At 34.1% G+C, this 14,612-nt stretch overlaps 2 protein-coding genes across 3 annotated transcripts; one reads left to right on the forward strand and one right to left on the reverse strand.

Annotated features, from left to right (window-relative positions):
* Positions 1 to 2,863: 2,863 nt before the first annotated feature.
* On the reverse strand, positions 2,864 to 12,599 carry mst (misato mitochondrial distribution and morphology regulator). Of its 2 annotated transcripts, XM_074180834.1 has the most exons (8): positions 12,309 to 12,599; positions 11,808 to 12,251; positions 11,418 to 11,735; positions 10,325 to 10,399; positions 7,991 to 8,240; positions 3,549 to 3,654; positions 3,263 to 3,441; positions 2,864 to 3,087 (listed from the first exon to the last, which is right to left on the reverse strand). In XM_074180834.1, the coding sequence occupies exons 1-8, from the start codon at positions 12,465 to 12,467 to the stop codon at positions 2,879 to 2,881; spliced, it is 1,740 nt and encodes a 579-aa protein (XP_074036935.1). In that variant the 5' UTR covers positions 12,468 to 12,599; the 3' UTR covers positions 2,864 to 2,878. The 2 variants fall into 2 exon arrangements, with proteins under 2 accessions (XP_074036935.1, XP_023030368.2); XM_023174600.2 differs by lacking the exon at positions 10,325 to 10,399 and having other exon boundaries at positions 12,309 to 12,598.
* LOC111518192 (eukaryotic translation initiation factor 5A-like) lies at positions 4,358 to 5,093 on the forward strand. The gene has a single exon (XM_074180835.1). It carries the CDS (start codon positions 4,373 to 4,375, stop codon positions 4,949 to 4,951), a length of 579 nt encoding a protein of 192 aa, XP_074036936.1. The 5' UTR covers positions 4,358 to 4,372; the 3' UTR covers positions 4,952 to 5,093.
* Positions 12,600 to 14,612: the final 2,013 nt, after the last annotated feature.

The raw sequence follows: 14,612 nt of genomic DNA on the forward strand, positions 1-14,612 counted from the left end.
CTTTGGTATAGTAATGAATATTACTGGAGTTTTTTCCCAACACCAAATCGTTATTTTTAATATTTAACGCCTCGACACATGTTTCGATCACCAAGTGATCATCTTCAAGAAGAAGAATAAACTCAATAACATTCAACAGTTATTTCATTGTTTTGAAGTTGTAGTAAATATACCATACTTTATAATAGTTGGTAGATTATATCATTAAAGTGGCAATAGTTTGATGATGAAATATGAAAGTTATTAAGTGTCTTGATATAGAAACAGAAGTTAATATCGGACATAACACTCAAGAAAGTGGCAAACCATAGACACGTGTTTCGGGCTTTTGGCCCATCATCAGTATGGTGCAGCCAAGTGTAAGGATGGGCAACACTTGGTTACCAAAAGATAGAAATACAAATGCACGGAGCCACCAACAGGAGCCAACCGCACATTTGTGGTTTCAGTTGATAGATCTTGTGTTTATCAAGACACTCAATAACTTTCATATTCGTATAATTTCCTGGACCCGGATGTCACGCAGGTAGCTATAGCTGCCTCCGTGGTGATTTTGATAGTTTTCTCGTTTGATTGTCTGTGAGTTCTATAATGTTTTTATGAGTTTTAATAATATATGTTTTGAGTAATCTGATAAGTTTTGTACCATTGTGTAAAAAACTTTAACAATGAATAAATTATCTGTATCTGTTTGGTAATAAAAACAGAATTGTATTTGAAAGTATTCCAATGATGCAATTTAATTAAAGCTACAGGAAGCAGTTATAACATAAGCTGGAAATAGTTTTATGACGATCATACAAACCTCACAGAAAAGCTATAAATTGCTACAAAACAATTTACTGTTATAGAAAAATATGAGAGAGAGAGAGAGAGAGAAAGTACTTTATTGTTCATGAATAACATCATGGTTACAAAGTTGAAAAATTAAAAAAAAAAAAATATATAAAATATACATAGCACTGATACCAGAGAAAATATGTCAACAACAATTAAACTAGTTAATAAAAGGTAACATGTCACACTTAATACTATATAAATCTACACAACTATACATAATAAAAGATGAGCAACACTATGCGACATATGGAAATCAAATAAGGATTATTCTAGTGTTTCACTAAAGTATTCATTCAGACTGTAATAGGCTCTGTCTAACAATAGATTTTTTACTGCTCTTTTGAATTTATAGAAGGATCCAATGGTTTTTATTGCAAGTGGTAAGTGATTATATATTTTGCCACCTTTGTAGATAAAAGAGTCATATACAAGAGACGTGGTAGGCAGTGGGAGTTTGATGTCATTACTTTGCCGAGTTACGTAATGTGAAGAATTTGAACCAAATTTATTCAAATGTTTTTTTTACAATAAGTACCGTTTCTAAAATATACAATGCTACAACAATTAGAATTTTATGAGATTTAAATAGAGGTTTACAGTGGTCGTTAAATTTAGCTTTACACATGTACCTAACGGCACGTTTTTGTAAAATGAATATGCTATTGAACAGAAAATTACAGCAACTGCCCCAAAATGGAATGCCATATCTTAAGTGTGATTCAAATAATGAATAATATAAAATTTTAGCCATTGGAAAACCTAATTCTTTAGAGATTAGTCTAACTGCATAGCGACCGAAAGATAATTTTTTTTTAAGAACAGTCAAGTGATTATCAAATTTAAGTCTATCATCAATTAGTATTCCCAGTGTTTTCACAGTACCTATATTTCCAATATTCTTCGAGTTGATGTTTAAGTCATTACATTTGAAAGTCATCAAATTGGTTTTCTGTATATTGAATGAGAGACGATTCGATTCACACCAGATGAAGACTTTTGTTAAATCGTTCTCAACTTGTATTTTTAGAACATCAGTGTCTTCATTATGCCAAATAATAGAGATGTCATCGGCAAATAGAGTGAATTTTCCCGAGATTTTGATGTATGTTAAATCATTTATGTAAAGTAGGAATAGAATTGGTCCGAGGACGGAGCCCTGAGGAACCCCGCAATTGACTTTTTCCATACCCGAGCATTCTGTAGTTTTGACCATTTGTTTTCTTTTTGATATGTATGATTGAATCCACTGGTAGGAAAGACCCCTGAAACCATAGTAGTGAAGTTTTTGCAGCAGAATTTTATGATCAACGCAATCAAATGCTTTAGACAGATCACAAAACACTGCTGCAACCCCTTCGCCACCATTGATTCCAGTGTAAATTTCAAAAATAGTGTGAAAAATTGCATCAGTTGTATTTCTTTTATTTTGGAATCCAAATTGTGCAGTACTTATAACTTTGTGCTTTTCTAAAAAGTTAAGGAGTCTATTTTTCACTAATTTTTCTATTATTTTCGCAATAGTGGGAATGATGGCAATTGGACGGTAGTTGGCTGAAACTTCGGGGTCCCCTCCTTTAAATAATGGAATTATTACAGAGGTTTTAAGTTGGTGAGGAAATAGACCAATATGGAAAGATTTATTAATCAGGTGAACCAGAATTGATAATGTTTCATCAGGTAGACTTTCTATAATACGGATTGATATTTCATCAATACCGGATATGTTTTATAAGTTAGTTGTAAAAACTTTTCTGTGATAATTTCGTGACTATGTTACTACGGGTTTTCAATTTTATTTAACAAACGTTTCTATGACAAATTTATAAAACACTTTTATTGCCTACAACTGTATTGTGTTCACGGCCCGCCTCATATAATCAATTAGCATTTTGTAAGTAATTATAAAATACCAACAAAAAAACTGTTGCAGTCGTGCCTTTGTAAAGCACACTCGGTTTTTAATCAATATTTTCCAATCAACCTACTTCATACTATGTGCTTAGATAAAATAAATGAAAAACTGTTTATAAAATCACTCTTATATTACATAACTATCTTCATAGTTCTCCCTCAAGGCAAATAAATTATCCAAGCATTCCTCAAAATCATCTTTCTGTATCCCTTCGCTTGCAAACTGGTGAAACCTTGCTACTTTTATTTTCCTCGCTTCCGTGTGGAGATTCTCCAACATCTGCCCCACTTCTGATCCAGTATGCAATCCTGATAAAACGGGAACTTTTTCCACACCTAAAATGATACCATAACAAAAACATTGTAAACCGACGAAGTCTGTTAAAAAAATGAGGTGAATGATCAAATTCAATTAGCGACTTTTTTATTTTTTTATGTTAGTACACTATTATCGAACATATGATCACCTCATTTTCTTTAACAGACCTTGTGTAACCAAATGAACACTCACCAATACCGTCCGCTCTCTCAAATTCCGACACACATCCATTTTGCGCTATATTGCGGTTGAAAATCCTCGGAAAAGGGTTTCGAACGTCCAAGGGTTTCTGCACAACAGTCACGTTACTAGCCGTCGCTTCAGATGTGTAGGACAGGAAGAGAGTCAACATTTCCTCGATGGAGTCGCACCTACGACGACGTTGTGAATCAATAAATTTGAACGGATCATTTATAAACGTCAAAAAAGTAAGTGGCCCCAGAGCTGGACTCTGAGGTACACCGCGAAATCACAGTACCTGTAGGCTGGCAGTTCACGCTGCTTTTGGGCTTGGTTCAAAGGTTTCTTCAATCGTTCTTCAGCGATCCCTCTCAAGGCAACGTGCTGCATCACGCGGTAGTTTCCTGATAAAAAAATATTTTTTAAGTAGAATTCAGATTTGAAATGTCATTCATTGGTGAATACCAAAGGGCTATCGACTGAAGTCTTTCAGCCAGTGTACAATTTTTAAATATTTACATTGATTTTTACATATGCTTACATAACAGATTTGAGGTGCATTAGATTTGTGGAAAAAAAAGAGTCTATAATAAATTATTTGAGAAATGCGAGGATGTTTTGATAGTTAGCCCTGACCGGTTCTCTGTGGCGACGGGAAAATATTGTGTTAGCCTAGCATCGAAGAGTAACTTGTGAGTGTCAGAGAAAAGTAATTTGTTGAACCGATCAAAACCATTGAAAAACAAAGAATTCATGGTATTTCTGTTCTGTTCATATATAAATTATTATTATTTCGAGTGAAGTAGTGGTGAATATCATAATAAAAGACAATGTACTGTTTCATCTTGTTCACATCTTGTAAGGTTGAAAACTGTAGTGACTTGAAACACTTTGAGTGGACTGTAATTATTGTATTCTTGCTATTTGACTTGAAATTAAACACTGCTTCATGAAAGCATGCGTCTATTCCCATTTATTGATACAGACTAAAACTCATTTTCTTTAAAAAGATAATTGAGGCCACTTAGTGACTTGCGTAGAAATCCTGCCTTTGATATATTTCTAACTAGACTAAACAAATCGTTTTTTATAAACACATAAGGAGACGAAAGAGCCACAAACATGTTCTCGACAAAAACCAACATAAAAAAAAACGATATTGATGAGACACACTTCGAGACTGGAGACTCTGGAGCCTCTGCAACTTTTCCTAGGCAATGTTCAGCCTTATGTAAAAATGGTTTTGTTATATTGAAATCCGGACCATGCAAGATCGTTGAAATATCAACATCCAAAACTGGTAAACACGGACATGCTAAAGTACATTTGGTTGGCATCGATATCTTCTCAGGTAAAAAATATGAAGATATATGTCCCTCTACACACAACATGGACGTACGTCACGTTAAATGTGAAGATTACCAGTTGACTAATTCTGATGACAGATATCTATCTTTCATGTTAGACAATGGAGAACTACATGAAGATCTCAAAGCTCCAGATAATGAGGTAGTCGCCCAACTCAGAAATGAGTATGATGTCGGTAAAGATATACTCTGCACAGTACTGAAATCTTGCGAAGAAGAGGTGGTGATTGCAGTAAAGAAAAATACTGCCATGGATAATAATGGACAGAAAAGATGGTGGGGGCTAAGATGGAACGTCATCTTGTCCAGTGGGTCCCTGCTTTATGTTATCTGAAATATATTATCGAATTGGACCATCAGTTATCAACAGCTTACTTATGTAACGCCCTATTGACTGGCAAGATGTTGATGTGGTGTATACATCTTCTGTAATTTGTTGGCTAAATTAAAATGCAAAGCTACATTTGTTCAAATAAGATGGTCCTAAATTGTTCGATATTTTGTATACGAAAATTATTGTGAAACACAATAGTCTTTGGGAAATGGATTGCCAATTCAAAACATTGAGCATAATAGGGGTATCTCTACGGCACTTCAAAATGATCCTCATACCACGATTCTGCAGTTTTTGGAGTTGCGACAATGGGGAATGTTCCTCCTGACGAAAATCAAGTAGTTTTCATAAAAGAGCTCTAAAACAACGCATTTTAAACTTATCATTTCAACCGTTTTCTTTAAAAAATTATTTAAATAAATAAAAAAAAGGAATGAAATAATGCATTCAACATTTAAAGGGATTCGTTTCTATGTCACCATTTGGCAACATCGGTCATAGCTAATAAAGGACAATGAATCTGTTACCTGTATGAGACAAACAAAGATGACATATTTCACAGGCGTGCTGTTCTGTTTACTTATGTTTCGAGTTCCGAGACATTCTGTGACATATGACAGTTTGTGCACTTAACCTATCTTCCTCTATATAAATAAATAACAAAACAACTGTTGTTTTTGTGGCTTGTAGAGGTGGTATTGAACTATAATTTATATTTTGCCTTAATTGTTGATTTATAAAGATAATTTTCCTTTTTTAAAGTAGAATATCTAGGTACATATAAATTATTTCAACTTGATATAGGCGCTGATGCCAATATGTGAATTAGAAACAAATCCCTTTGAAAATTAAAACCCAACATTTGAAACATCAATTTGAATACTTTTCGAAGTGAATTTGAAAAACTCATGAATTAAACTCAACTTTATTTTGTTCAAACTTGCATTTGCTGTAATAACCCAAATTTAGGTACATTCCTCATTTATTCTGATTGAATAGATATAGGATAGAGGAAAGTTAAAGTGGAACCTCTGGCATAGAATAAAAGGCGCGTCGAGAAACGTATTGCATTTCCGGCGACCACGAAAAATTGGATTGCAAGTTTCGAAAGAAGTTTATATATATACATGGGCAAGCCCAATTTGGATATAAGTAGTACAGTACTATGTAGTACTTGATACAATACAGTGGATTAAAAGTAAGTTATAACAATAATACAATTCCAAAGTAAGATAGCAAATAAATTATTAAGAAAAAATTAAAATGTATAACAAAATGAACTAATATAATTCTTACAGGCAAGTAACACTAGACACAATACAACAACACAAGCAGAAAGTATTAGATAGTTAAGAGAAGAATATGGTTTTTAAAGTGGGATACTGATATATCAAAGATTCGGAGGTTGTTTAAAGAGTTAGCCAATCTAAGAGTTCTAGGAATAAAGCCGTTATATAAATAATTGAATCTTTGAAAAGAAACGTAAAACGTTTGCACCTGTCTAGTTGAACGATTGGGGACATGTAAAGATATTTTGGAGAGAAGCTCGGGACTGATACTCAGCCCGTTGATAATTTTGAATAGAAGTATTGAATCTCTATGTTTTCTGCGAGTCTCAAGAGGAGGCATGTTCAAAATGCATTCCAATGCAGTATAGTCATAGTATACACGCATCTTGAAGGCAATATATCACAGGAAATTGTGCTGTACGGCCTCAATTTCTTTTTTTGTGTAACGTAGTGAGGGGACCAAACTGTGGAACAATAATCGAGATGAGATCTAACCAGGGAAAAATAAAGAGATTCAATAGCAGTGATGTTGGTGAAATCACGAGTGGTTCTCTTTATAAAGCCAAGCATCTTCATAGATTTTTGAATTACAGCGGAAATGTGTGATTTATAGCCAAGTGTGGAGTCTAGGATCATACCTAGATCTTTGGTTTCAGTAGCAGAATGTAAGGTTCGATTATTTATACTATATTCAAAAATGATTGGGTGATGTGTTCGATGAAAGCGAAGAATTTGGTATTTGGAAGCATTCAAACACATACCATTTTGCGAACAGTCTATATCGTTTTGTAGACACAATGTATCAGCTTCACTTTTAATTAGTTTGAAACATTTTAAATCGTCGGCAAATAGAAAAGCTTCGCTTTCATGGAAACAGCTGATTAGATCGTTGATAAAAAGGTTAAACAACAGTGGTCCCAAATGTGAACCTTGTGGAACGCCCGATGTAACTGCGATGGTATGACAATAATAATGATTAATTCTAACAATTTGTGTTCTTTCCGTAAGATAGCTCTTGAGCCACTGCAATATTTGCCCATCAACAAAGTTTATGGATCAATAGCTCATGATTTACTTTGTCAAAAGCTTTACAGAAATCAGTGTACACAGAGTCAACTTGCAAACCCTTAGACAGAGCGTCAGACAGAAAATCAACGTAGGTAATTAGACCCAGTTCAGCTGACTTTTTGAATGTAAATCCGAATTGTTGGGTCCCTATAATAGGGGAGCAGTCATAAGGTAATCAAAAATGGTGCTCTCAAAAACTTTAGGGATTGCGATAAGAACAGAAACTGGACGATAATCACACACGTCGGATTTTCGACCTGATTTATATATTGGGGTGACATATGAGGTTTTCCAATAGTCTGGGAATTCGCCAGATGATAAATTATTAAATATATAGAAAAGTGGTCGAGCTAAAATGAAGCTAAATGATTTAAGAAAAGTTGGAGGAATTCCATCAGGACCGGGGCCTTTGTTGATTTCAAGTTCGGACAGTTTTTCGTAAATTTTAGAGATTTCAATATTATAATTGGACACATTAACCATGGATGTAATATTGGTATCATAAGGATGTAAAGATTGACTTGTATAGACGGAAGAACTTTTCTTAGGAAAGGCCAGATCCTGTATCCATAAAAATCAAACCATCGAATTGGGCCGAAACTCTCAAACCTCGTTCGATCCCACACGAGGTTGAGAATTTTCCAATACATCCTCGTAAACCACCTTTCGGCTTGAGACGTACCTATTGTGCAGTTTGGAGTAATGCTTTGGAACAGAGGTCCCTCCCATTTGTCCAAACACTCCAAGAGATCGCCTCCCTCTTTGAGGGGGAACGGCAGGCAGAGACTCGCCGCAGCTACTTTCCTTCCACCCTGGTTCAGGTCCGCGCTGAGGTCTGCCAAAGCGAAACCGCTGGATTTGAGACGGTATTTCATCGAGAAGGTTTCCAGAGCTGTGGCCAAGATGGCGCTTGAGTGGTAGGGGAGTTTAGGCTGAAAATGTAACGTCAACTATATAAGGCAAATAGAAAAAGATGATAGTTATTCAGTAATAATAACATCATTTATGTGTCTTGAGAAAGAGAATAAAAATAACGAAAAAAAAAACTTTTATTGTGTGCATTTGCTTATTTTTGGATAGATATAAAATAATTTATAATGTTTGGTATTGAGTAGCAAGCTCTTATAGATAGATAGATATATATCATTTATTTTTACAGAGTATATGCAAATCTTGTAAAAAAGTTAAAAGAAATACTTTGTCCGAGAAATACGTCAGTGAACAAAATTACAAAAGAATAATAAGATACAAAATTTGAATACAACACGTCACATACACATATAAGTATAGAGTTAATAAGATAAAATTTAACATACACTGTTAAAATATTCATCTATAGTATAAGGCTCTATTTTGCATAAACATTCTTTCACAGACTTCAGTTGTGAAGAAAGTAGTTGAAGAAAGTATATATATATATATACCCAAAAACTTCACAGACGTGTTGCTGGTCACTCTAAAATCATTGAAACTGATGCTTTTCGGTGTCTCCATGCTGTTATTAATTTTGAACATGAGGCAATCTGTTTTTTCCTCATTTAAAATAAATTTGTTTTCCAGAAAAAAGTTTTTTGTCCTTTCTATTATGTGTGGTAAGTTTGCACCTGTCAACAATAGGTTAGTACTTCTTTGGAAATTTTTTTATGAATATACTCAAAATGTTTATCAAATGACAGAGTGTTATCCATCAGGAATCCCAGATATTTAGTTAAATTCACTAATTCAATTCTTTCATCATCAATGTTGAGGTTAATAACTTTTGAGTCTATTTGGCTGTATTTAAATTTGGTGGTGATTATCTTTGCTTTTGTTTTCAATACATTCAGCTTTAGTTTATTCATTTTCAAATAATTGCTGACACTTTCTAGAGTATTATTCATTTTTTGTATAGCCATTTCGAGGTTCACATCGCTACATGCCAATAGAGTATCATCAGCAAAAAAGTTCATAAATTCACAATCAACAAACAATGGCATGTCATTTAAATATAGTATGAATAGAAGGGGACCCAAAACACTACCCTGGGGAACTCCAACATCATTGTCGTTGTTTTCTGTTGGTCAAATAATGGGGAATGTTCCTCAATTTGGGTTATTACAGCAAATGCAAGTTTGAACAAAATGAAGCTGAGTTTAATTCATGAGTTTTTCAAATTCACTTCGTGAAGTATTCAAATTGATGTTTCAAATGTTGGGTTTTAATTTTTAAAGGGATTTGTTTCTAATACACATATCATATATCAAGTTGAAATAATTAATACGTACCTAGATATTCTACTTTAAAAAAGGAAAATTATCTTTATAAATCAACAATTACGGCAAAATATAAATTATAGTTCAATACCACCTCCTCAAGCCACATAAACAATAGTTGTTTTGTTATTTATTTATATAGAGGAAGACAGGTTAGGTGCACAAAATGTCATATGTCACAGAATGTCTCGGAACTCGGAACATAAGTAAACAGAACAGCACGCCTCTGAAATATGTCATCTTTGTTTGTCTCATACAGGTAACACATTCATTGCCCTTTATTAGCTATAACCGATGTTGCCAAATGGTGAAATAGAAACGAATCCCTTTAAATGTTGAATGCATTATTTCATTCCTCTTTTTAAAGTATTTAAATAATTTTTTAAAGAAAACAGTTGAAATGATAAGTTTAAAATGCCTTGTTTTAGAGCTCTTTTATGAAAACTACTTGATTTTCGTCAGGAGGAACATTCCCCATTAGATGACCAATGGGGAAGTCCTAAAAGTTCAGAGGACAATGTTACCTCGAGACGGTTGTTATTCAAACTGAGCTGTGGGACAGCTAGATAAAACTACACGATTTTGTGTTTCAACATTGAAGGTTGAACAGTATAAATTTTCAATTGAAGGACTCTATATTGCAATATTCATGTAAAATATTGTGTATGACTGCATATTATATGTTTATCCTGTGAAATGAATAAATGAATAAAATTGTTTAAATCCCACTGTTATATCTGGAAACACGGAGAAAACATACTTACCTCGATCGATACTTTTTTTCCATCTGGTAATTTAAAGTCGCAAAGCTGTTTCTCACAAGTGATGCTGCCTAAAAACTGATTGATTCGACTAGAAAATATTTATGGAATTCAAATAGTCTAAAGTTGATGATACTCAACAAGTACCAATATTTTATCAATACAGGAACAGATTTTTTGAAATAGGTAACCCTTACATAACAATAGTGCTAAACTAACATTTCCGAACCTTCATAACCCAACAGATCCAACATAGAAATATTGAATTGCACATAATGATCATGGAAATATATACATAGTGTGGTAGCTAATTTTATTTAGTGTCCATAGTAAAAACAAAAAGTTTTCCTTTGATGTCTATAAGTGATTTACTGGATTAATTATTATTTGATAGCTTATTAAATGTATAAACTATTATTATTTCTAGTAGGATAATTGTTCACATCAGAAGTCAATATAATGTTTTGGGAAAAAAGTTTTTGGCTTTCTGCTTTTCCGTCTCTATGCAAAAAAATGTGGGATTCTTCCAAAGAAAGTGTAGCAATCCTGTAAATGATATCTGATTCAGTTCCATAATGGAGGTTTGGAATACAAACTGAGAAGAGAAAAGTTTTTTATTTGGTAATTCAGTGTTTTTTATTTGTTTATTTATTCATACAAGATATACCCCATTACAATGTAAAAATTTCACAGATAATAAGTAACAATCTAAAAATGTAAAATATAAAATAGGACGCTACGGAATGTTACTGCAGCACACAACTATATACAGCATAAGTCATCCACTAACTTTAGGGTTCTTTCCAAGGGGAATATTCCCACATTTTTTTGTATCAAGATGGAGTAATAGAAAGCCAAGAACTTTCTTTCCGTTATTTTGTAAATGAAACCATAGTCATATAAAAAATTTGTTGAGATACCGAGAACCATTGTAATATCCTCAGCATTTAATCCTCATCCTCGAATTTTGAAGTTTTATGATTGAGTTGTTTGATTAAAAGTAAATGAGGTGGAGGACTAGTTTGAAAGACTGTTATTTCAACAAGCAAAAATGCTCATTTCAGTTACGAAGAATAAACTTCAAAAAAGTACTCACATCATATACTACATTCCTGAATTCCCTTTTCAACCCAGGTTGTCTCCAGCCAGTGCTGCCGACAGAAAGAGGCACCAGCAAAGACGAGTTCTCGGTGAATTCGTTGAAACTCAGCGCCACGTTCAGCATCCTGACTGAATCTATGATAACGGACTGAAGTTTCTCTTCTTCAGTTTGGTACTCGTTGTCTGGAAAATGTGAAGGGATCACAGGAAACACCAGTATCGACTTTCTGCCATAGTCGTCTTGCAGGTGTTCCATACAGGAAGAAGTCAGCCCCCCAAAGGCATTGGTGCAATCTGTAAGAACATGGAAACCCTGGAAATAAAACATGAACAATAATGACATGTAAAATATACTCAACAACAACAAGGAGTGGAAGATACTAACTTGGAACCCATCACACTCTTCTATATAATTTCGAATCTTATCACTGAAATCTTCCTCAAACTGAGGAGTCTTCCACAGAGAAGCCCCCAAGGGAAATGCATCGAAGGGAGTGTTTTCGTTACAGTGCTGGTATTCCTTCACAATGTTAACTGTCCTGGGGTGAAACCTAGTATACAGGAAATCTGACCACACACGAGCGTCTTTGTCAAAATCATAGCTTTCTTTAGATACAGACTGCAGTTTCTCGGGGTCCTCCAAGTCGGCCTGGAACTTGTTTTTGACTTCGCTCGGGCCAGGTCGTGTCTCGACAAGATTTTCATCCCATTCGACCTTTACCTCCGAAGGATGAGGTAATCGTTCGTACAACTCTCCTATTTCGGGTAGGGTTTTGAGACTGCCTTTCAGGTCAACGAGAAGTAATCTAGGCGTGAAAGTTACTTCCCCCTACAATAAGATAAAGAACTTTGTGTGTTCCCTTGCACCTACATCTCACTAACTTACCCTAGGAGACAACCCTTCTCTGTATAATACGTCGTGGTTGATTTCTGAAGGGATATTGGAATTGTATTCAAATCCTTGTTCTTGGATGTTCCACCAGTGTGTTCCCACAAAGTTTGAGTAGTGGCCAAATTGTAATGTCAGAATTTCCTTACCTACCATGATGGTAAGTTGCAAGTTATTGTAGTTACGTTTAAGCTAGTGTTTAAAACTTCACTTTCCTACCGCATTAACAATAAAAAAACGAAAATAAATAATAAACATAACCACATAACAACGTTTTTTATCTTCTTCTTCTTCATTAACGTTTTTTGATTTGACACATGAGATCTTGGAGCTACAGATACAGAAATTTTAGTTCTGTGACTTTATCACCCAATAGTATTTGGCACAGAGAGGGCGCACATTTGTCAAAATCTAAGTATCCGATAATGTATAAGGATTATTTTCATCGTTATTGTTGATCGAGGGCTAGAAATTTGAAGTAACTGTTTCGAATATCGATAATTGATCGTGAGTGTAGTAAGGTTATCCCGAACGTTCATAAGAGAACAAATAGTGGTGCTAGCATTTGGGGAAAATTGCCATGTGAGGTATTTCGTCAAAAGCTTTTGACTTACGTACTTTCGATGAAAAATAATGAAGAAACCAAATAAATTCCAGCATTGAAGTTTTAAACTTTCACGGCCGGAAGTGAAATTTGAACTTTTGTTATCCGGGCTGGATGCCGTGATTCGATGGAGAGATTGATTTAGAACTCTTTGCAAATAACTACGGAAGCTGTCTCACTACTTCAAAAGATTCTTCAATTTTTTGTCGCATAATTCAAATACTTTTTATTTTATCTCGCCGCGCCATCTCGCGGCAAGTATTTTCGTGATTCCCTTCATAATAATTAATAAAATGAACGATAGCTGATTCACAAATTGCTGTTACTTTTATGTCAACTACTGATGATATCAAACGAGAACGCTTTAGGTGACAATATTTTTAGAAATCTGTTAATTTAACACACTTCATCCTGACTTCTGTCATGGAACACGTTTTTGGATCAACCTCTTTGAAATTATTTCTCATCAACTATTTCATAATTCGTTCTACTTTCGAACTTAGTTTCAACTAATAGGTGAAACTGGAACCTCTGGCGTAGGATAAATCTAAAACAAGCACTTTTCCCAATAACTAGAAATGCAATATACTCTTCTCGAAGTGCGTTTCACTAACCAAGATGGTGTTTTCAGAAGGTAAAGAAAACATACCGTATGTAAATCTCATTGAGCGAATATTCTATATACTAAACATCAATCGATATTCGGATGACTAATTCATATTGCGAATGAAAATATTGCGAATCAGTTAACTGAAAAATATGTAAAGGAGAATAGGAATATGTAGACCGTATTTCTTTTGAAAAAGGAAAAGATTCTATAGAATGTCAGTGACATTTATTTTTTAATAGATTTAATATGTCGAATTTATTGCAAAATGTCGATTATGATGCCAAATTGTTATGGATTCATTCGTTATAAGGTTCAACTACGTAATAGTCGTGCTAAAACTGAAATTGAACATTGGAAAATGATGGAATCGAATAATTTTCAAGAAACACTTTATTGTGTTTAAAAAACCGTTAATCATACAATCACAAACCAATATTGAGTAAATGATTTGTGCATACAACACCAAATGTCCATTCTTTTGTTAAGTGAAATAAGGTATATTCCATTGTTTTATAATACGTGTATTCGGTTGAAAAATCTAGAGTCGAGCGAACAGATCCAAATTTGATACCACGTGATAAATAATCAACGGAGCGGACTGTATTTAACGAATATTCGATTCTATCTGAATGACAAGTCGACCATTTGTGGTATTGATTGTTATAAAACCTCTAATATACGATTGATGAAGTTCTTTCTTCAACAGCACTGTAATTTCAGATTTTCGTTTTATAATGCGAACATATTTTCACAATTATTCAAGAATGACTAGTATGGAAGAAGGCATAATTATGTCAATAAGAATGTGTCATCAACATTTTTCGTAAGATAGTATGTGTCGACAAGAGTAAAAAATTTCACCATAGTTAAAACTTCCCTGAAATGGCCCCAACTTAATTGAATACGACAAATTACTATTAATAATTCTTTCAGATCCTGAAGTTTTTTCCGGAGCTAACCGATTATATTTTCTCTCGCTCTTGTAAATACTGAACACAAAGCAGATGTAATTGACACAGATCTGCGTTATCGAACGCTTGTCGAGCGAAACGAGCTAATCAAGCGCTCAGATTTGTATTAAACGAAC

This window comes from Leptinotarsa decemlineata, unplaced genomic scaffold, assembly GCF_025532065.1.
Source record: "Leptinotarsa decemlineata unplaced genomic scaffold, Ldec_3_MD MMD2_tig00026307_RagTag_RagTag, whole genome shotgun sequence".
NCBI classification, from domain to species: domain Eukaryota; kingdom Metazoa; phylum Arthropoda; class Insecta; order Coleoptera; family Chrysomelidae; genus Leptinotarsa; species Leptinotarsa decemlineata.

Bases quoted from the DNA above. Each gene is read 5' to 3' on its own strand.
- LOC111518192 (XM_074180835.1), top strand. From the start codon at position 4,373: ATGTTCTCGACAAAAACCAACATAAAAAAAAACGATATTGATGAGACA.
- mst (XM_074180834.1), bottom strand. From the start codon at position 12,467: ATGGTAGGTAAGGAAATTCTGACATTACAATTTGGCCACTACTCAAAC. The intron at 10,400-11,417 runs GTGAGTACTTTT...CGAATCAATCAG, and splicing joins TCAGGAATGTAGTATATGAT to TTTTTAGGCAGCATCACTTG. The intron at 3,442-3,548 runs GTACTGTGATTT...ACGTCGTCGTAG, and splicing joins CGTGAACTGCCAGCCTACAG to GTGCGACTCCATCGAGGAAA.